Source organism: Sinocyclocheilus anshuiensis, unplaced genomic scaffold (genome assembly GCF_001515605.1).
Source record: "Sinocyclocheilus anshuiensis isolate Anshui unplaced genomic scaffold, SAMN03320099.WGS_v1.1 scaffold2267, whole genome shotgun sequence".
Lineage (NCBI taxonomy): Eukaryota > Metazoa > Chordata > Actinopteri > Cypriniformes > Cyprinidae > Sinocyclocheilus > Sinocyclocheilus anshuiensis.
The window spans coordinates 158,260-165,267 of NW_015541483.1; the positions used below are offsets into that span (position 1 = coordinate 158,260).

The 7,008-nt window shown below is 46.4% G+C and overlaps 1 protein-coding gene across 1 annotated transcript; it reads left to right on the forward strand.

The window, feature by feature from the left end:
- The first annotated feature begins 1,981 nt into the window (after positions 1 to 1,981).
- On the forward strand, positions 1,982 to 6,893 carry lrrc32 (leucine rich repeat containing 32). The gene is made up of 3 exons (XM_016489259.1): positions 1,982 to 2,180; positions 2,636 to 2,726; positions 3,966 to 6,893. The coding sequence occupies exons 2-3, from the start codon at positions 2,640 to 2,642 to the stop codon at positions 5,877 to 5,879; spliced, it is 2,001 nt and encodes a 666-aa protein (XP_016344745.1). The 5' UTR covers positions 1,982 to 2,180; positions 2,636 to 2,639; the 3' UTR covers positions 5,880 to 6,893.
- The last annotated feature ends 115 nt before the right edge of the window (positions 6,894 to 7,008 follow it).

Here is a 7,008-nt window from a genome sequence, read left to right on the forward strand (position 1 = left end):
AGTGCAGCTGAACGTCTTGCAAGAGTAAATAAATATCTTCTTGCTTGTATAAGTATAGCGTTGTCTTTACGCAAGAAACACTAGTATGTCTACTGTATAAAGGCTCATGTTTTATGCATTTGAGGTCTGAGACCGGACCTGCGGAGAGAGGGCATTTGCCATCTAAATTAGTCACAGCCAATAGCCTAGCTACACTTAAATAGCCTGTGCATACAGTAGCATTTCATCTTTTATAAAATGACATTTTGGCCAAACGTATTTTACAACAGGAAAAACTGAGCGCCCATATAGCTTTGTAACCCGTTGATCAAAACGTAATGTGATGCTGGCGTTTTAATGATGGACAAATTGCACATTTGCACACACATTCGCTGGTAAAATACATAGAGACCATAATCCATAATAACTCTTTGAAAGACTGTTCCCAACTAATTTAAAGTACATATAATTTCAGCATATTTTCATTTGGTTGGACTATTCCTTTAAGTGTTCCGCACAATTCCAGAAACAGAATTGAAGCTCAGTGATGTTGTGAAGCATGCGCTAGATGGAGGCAAACGCCGCGGTGCTAGTGAGCGTCCGGCGCATCGTGGTGAACAATAGTGAATAATAGTGAACACCAGCAACCAGCGCGGAATCCTCATCAGCAGCGTGTCTGTGGTTAGAAACACGCCACTATGATGGTAACTAATCAGAAGTTACCTGGAAGTGTTTTGTTTGCCTGTTTGTGAATGCTTCATAAACGCGTGACGCGACGCGACAAACGCACAGCGCGCGCTCTGTGGACTCGAGTGTCGTAACGCGGTGCTTTCTGCATTTGACCCGACAGAACACGAGCTGCGCGCGAGAAGCCACAAGAAGAAGAAAGGAAAAAACAGCAAAAGCAACGCGCTCGAGTGAAAAGAAAGAGTTTTTCCAGCCGGGAATCCCTGAAGACGCGGCGCGATCAGACGCAATCACTGACGCAGCGCTCTCCATCGGGGCTTTAGGATTCAGTTCACCTGAATTTAGGCAACACTAACATTAAAGTTAAAAAAGAAAGAGAGGGAGAGAGAGAAAAACATTCTGGAAGCTGACAGAGTTTGAAGAAGGTGCATCATTAACTACGGTTTTACAGCAGAGGTAAAGCTTAATACTGTGCTGAACATGTTTTAGGAACTGAGAGAGAGAGAGAGCACAAGTTTTTAACCTGGTCTTATTCATTTTATTGTTATTTCTTATTGTTTATTAAAAAAAGTATTTTTATTTATTAATTTAATTGAATAATTGATTCATTTTTGTTTTGCTTTTGTATTATATGACCATTTTTTGTTCATTGCTCATGTAATGGCCAATGCTTTGGCAATACTGTACAAGTCATGGCAATAAAGTGCATTTGAATTGAGAGAGAGAGAGAGAGAGTTAGAGAGCAAGAGACACACACAGAGCAACAGAGAGACACACACACACACACACACACACACACACACACACATAAAGGGGGGGTGATTCTTTTCTATACCCACTGTATATATAGCCGCACACTGTAGTGCCCGTTCCCAGAGGTCTGCTTTATTATTAATATGGATTTTGCAAAGAGCAACAGAGAGAGAGAGAGAGACACACACACACAGCAACAGAGAGAGACACACACACACACACACACACACACACACACACACACACAAACACACAGAGACACAAGAGAGAGAGACACACACACAGAGCAACAGAGAGAGAGAGAGATAGAGAGAGAGACACACACACACACAGAGCAACAGAGAGAGAGAGAGAGAGACACACACACACACACACAGAGCAACAGAGAGACACACACACACAGCAACAGAGAGAGACACACACACACACAGAGAGCCACAGAGAAGAACACACACACAGAGCAACAGAGAGACACACACACACACACACACACACACACACACACACACACAAAGAGCAACAGAGAGAGAGAGACACACACACAGAGAGCAGGAGGGAGGAGGGAGAGGGAGGTCCAATCCCATACAAGGCTTGAGCGCAGAAGGAAAAAACAAGAGAGTATTTGCAGGATATTCTCACAGCAGGATGTGTAGCGGAGCAGAGAGAGACGGAGGAGCACATGCAGCTGTAGTGAGACGCTGAGGAGACCAGCATGAGACCGTCAGCAGCAGAGAACAGCACAGGAGCAGCACACTACTGAGGTGACACACCTGCAACACACCTGCGCTTCAGCGCAATCTCACTCTGAAGCCAGTCTTATGTTTCGGATGTTTGCTTTTCTGATCTCGCGGTTTATGGGTTTCCTTCGATTGGCACAAGATGAGTAATTGCTGGAGATCAGAGGGTTAATTTCTGCTGAAACATCACCCTCTGATATATATTTAACACATAATGTGGAAATGGAGATTAACCTTTAATATTTCTGCTGTGCTCACCACGTGTGGGCGTTCTGTTCATGTCAAATATCAAACACAGAAACCAGACCAGTGCATTTGAGACAGGAGTGACACATCTATTGACATCGAGAAAGATTCAATGTTCCACTTCAGCAGACATCACTGGAGTTAAAAACAGAAGCTGTGATGTGAGCGCCTGTGGAGTGATGTCATGTTCATGTCATTCATCCTCATTCACTCACTCTTCTGTGTCTCTGCAGCATCATGGGCACGCGTCTCTGGATACTGATGCTCGTGGTGAACCAGGTCTCTCCGTACAGACATCCAGCAGAGCCTTCGCCCTGTCAAGTGGTGAGTTACAGCATCTCTCAGTTTGGTGTTCAACTTCTGACTCAAACGGCCTTTTGGTGTTCTCTCTGAGTGAACAAATTACTATAACGACTGATGATCATGTGCAATTCTTTGCCTAGAAACTGAACATTTTCTGTGCCAATCAGATTCCTAAAGTCTTCCTAAAGTAGTTGCTTGAATTAAATGTCTTTGTTGGCCATTAAACGGTCAACCTGTTTGAAAGAAAAACCACAAGTGAGACCTCTTTTAGCAGTGAAATTGGAGTAAATGGAGACTTTTGCTCAAAAGTGTCTTCTCTAGAATTTCAGACGCTCAAAGCCTTGAAATATAACTCAACAGTTTCTCATCAAATCATCCGTGTTGCTCCACAATCATTATATAGCTCTATAGACTTACTGTACACTCTAAAAAATGCTGGGTTGTTTCAACCCAACTTTGGGTCAAATTTGGACTAACCCAACTTTTGGGTTAAAAATGTAATGTAAAAATTTAACCCAACGGTTGGGTGAGTCCATATTTGATCCAAAGTTGGGTTGAAACAACCCAGCATTTTTTAGAGTGTAAGACAACTATTGACTCGCTTGTGCCTGTTTCCTCAGGGTCTATAAAATGCTTCAGTATTAATTAAATAGATTCACACACATTGGCAAAGACCAAATAGACCCACAACTAGAGAACCATATTAGGCAGAAACATCCTCCCAGTGCGTCCAGTGAGGATGGTGGAGACGGCACGATTACAAGTCTTAGACTAAACCATAGAGTCTGATAAGATGAACTGATTATAGCAGGTTAGTGAGTTCAGGGCAGGAAATCTCCTCTGACCGTGTGATTGGACATCAGTGACACACGGCTAATGAGCGCAGAGGAAGTGTGTGTAGGATGAAATACATCAGCGCTCCATTACATCTCCATCCTCTCGCCGAACTCTGAACTCGGCGGAAATTAAGGGTCGGTCCCAGAGACGAGGGAAAATCCTGAAACACCGTTCCTGAGCCACAGTTATCCAGAGAGCATAAATAATGTGTGGCTCAGGCGTGTAGATGGAGCACAGATAGTGTAAACTGAGAGCTGCTTTCAGTCATTCGTCATGCTAAAAACCATGGGGTCTATTGTGTTGAAATATTCCAGGAAACAGCTGTATGATGTCATGAGTAATGCACGGTGTACGTCAGTATGGTTTGGACATCACTTGTGGTAAATAATGTTGGCTAACAGCACTCATTCTTGTTGGTTTAAGGTCCACGAGGATGTCGACTGCAGCAGTCTGAACCTCAGACGGGTCCCGGCGCAGCTGCCGGCCTTTATCCACCTACTCGATCTGTCTCGAAACCTCCTGCAGAACCTCACGGGCCGGGAGCTTCCGGCGCTCTCCAGCATCCAGCATCTGAACCTCCACGCCAACAAGATCCAGTTCATCCAGCCGGGCCTGTTCCAGGACACGAGCCGTTTGGAGGTGCTGGATCTATCGGGAAACTCGCTGGACCTTTACGCGGCTCTGAAAACTCACATCGGGCCGCTCAAATCACTCCAGCATCTGGATTTGTCCGGAAACGGTCTGTTCACGGATATGAGCGACTATTTCCTGAGCGACGCCCCGGTCCTCACCAACCTCTCTTTAGACGGGAACAGCATTACTAAAATAAGCAGGCACACATTCAACGGATCTCAGGCTTTAAGAAACATCGACCTACACAATAACGTCATCGTAGAAATCGAAGAAGGTGCTTTCGAGTCGCTGACGGGGCTCTCAGAACTCGATCTGTCGGTGAACTCCATTTCATGCATCACGGACTTCAACCTCGTTCAGCTCAAAACGCTAAACTTGAGCAAAAACAGCCTGACTAACTTCCAGACCGTTGATTCAGATCTGGAGTTCAAGCTTCTGTATCTGGACCTGAGGGAAAATAAAATCCTGTACTTCCCCGTGCTTCCCGAGAGGAACAAACTCATGTACCTGGACCTGTCCAGAAACCTCTTGAGAAGCGTGAACTGCTCCGGTCCGCTAGAAGAGCTGGAGAACCTGAAGGCCAGTGGGTATCTGTTCACTGACCACGACAAACCCCTTTGCCTTTGCGTCAATCAGAGGCACCAGGATCTTCCCAGGTTGCTCTACTTGGACTTGAGCTACAACCAGCTCAAAGCGATTCCGTCCTCATTCTTCAGCAGCATGGTTTCTCTGGAGAGCCTAAACATCAGCAACAACTGTTTAGAGAGCTTCAGTGTGGATTCAGAAGGCCGTCTGAACGCGTTGAAAACCTTGGACATTAGCTACAACAACCTGCAGAACTTGTCCTTCGGCGAGAGCACGCTGGCTGCGTTGGAAGTCTTGCACCTTCAGGGAAACGCTCTGAGCACGCTAGACGCCGGGATTTTCTCAAGGCTCCCCAACATACGAAGCCTTCACCTTCAGCAAAACCTGTTTAGCATCTGTCCTTCGCTCAAGGGTTCAATGCACGACTGCATCCGACTGTCCTCTATCCCGACCCTGAGCTATCTGTACCTCTCGGAGAACAGTCTTGCATCGGTTCCACCAGGCGCGTTTCGCGGAACCCCGCTGCTTATTCTGGATCTTTCTCAGAATGCCGACATGGGCTTGGGCCCGTCATCTCTCTCAGGTTTGGAGACGACCCTCGCCCATCTTTCTCTAAGAGGAAACCAGCTCCAAACCCTAGCCGTCGACTTCACCTTCTTCCGGAAACTCAAGTCTTTGGATCTGTCAGTGAACCGACTCACGGGGGTCTCTCTCTGGAGCGGAGATTCTTCTGTGGAGTCCTTGAACCTGCAGAATAACAGTTTGGTCACGCTCGCATCCGACACGGTCTTTGCACTGCAGAAATCGCTCCGGACTTTATACTTGGGCTCAAACCCGTTGAGCTGCTGCGGAAACCCGTACCTCCTCACGTTACTCCAGCAGGACAGACTGAACGTGCCAGACATCGCCGCCGCGACCTGCTGGTACACCAGAGACTCGGAGAGCGTTGAGATCAGCGTGAGCGCCGTGCAATCGGAGCACTGCGAGTCTGTGGACGGGAAAGTGTTGTGGATCAGCGTGATTGTTGTGCTTGCGCTCGGACTGACGCTGGTGTCGGTGGTCGCCTTGAAACTCTGTCACTCAAAGACACACAGATTCAAAAGAGGCATCAAGGCTTGAGTCTGCAGACAAAGAAGGAAAAGAAACCGAAGCGTTCTCACCTGACTGTGGTGCCACATGCATGACAGCTGGGTTTCAGTATGTGATGCGTGGGTGGATCTGGAACAAGTTCAGTGTCAAATCCTGATCACCATCCTTTGCATTCACATAAATTTGCTATTTAAACAGAAATGCATGCAATATTCACAGAATAAACTGGTGAACAGTGAGGGTCACTCGGGACGTGCTCTTGCATTCAAAACCAGCTAAATGCAAGAACACATCCTGAGTGAACGGCCCCTCAGACTGCACAAATGATCTGAATTAGCAAAACAAAACATGTTTTTTTTTTTGTGTTAATACAGGATATCTTCTGCAATTACACTACACTTTCTGATGCACGCACTTTATTGATTGTGATTTGTGAATATGGGAGTGAAATGTACCTGCAATGTGTTTGCATAATGTGAAAACTGCATCAACAGATGCAAGCAGAGGTCAGATTCACTGGACAGAGTTCTAGAGCGAGACACGTGATTGCAGGAGTGTGTTTTCAATATCGATGTGGCATGTATGTTGTGCATTAGCCGAAGGAATTTCATCGGCCGGAGGAAGTGTTTTTACTGGAACACCTGCAGCAGAGCGTCTCTCAGCGTCGCTTTCCTGTTGTTGAGCTCAGTTTCCTTTCGGTGAACGCAGCATTGCATTCGCCTTGATGATTTATTCATTCAGTCTCTCTCAGTGTCACTGAACTGTGTTGGACTGGTGATCAGGTTCAGCTCCGCTCCGAACACAAACACACATCGCCTGCAATGTTTGTTTGGTCAGTTGGGTCTTTTTTTAGATATTTCCAGCCTGGAGCTGAAATAAGTTTGACCCTGGTGTCTATATCAGGCGCGGATAAAGATAGACAGGAAATCCCTGTTGAGGGAAGCGCGCATCATCACCGCAGATATTAATAGAGGTTTGTTTCAGAGCTGTTGACGTGCTAATGACAGCAGCTTCCTCCTGTCCGTCTGAGTCACGGCCACGCCCCCTTCTCAGCTTTACGGAGCTCAACGGCTCTGAACGGCTCCAAGCTGTGATATAAACGAACGCTATTGGCTATTTTAAAAAGGGGCGGGGCTGCTTGATATGTCCCGCCCTCTCA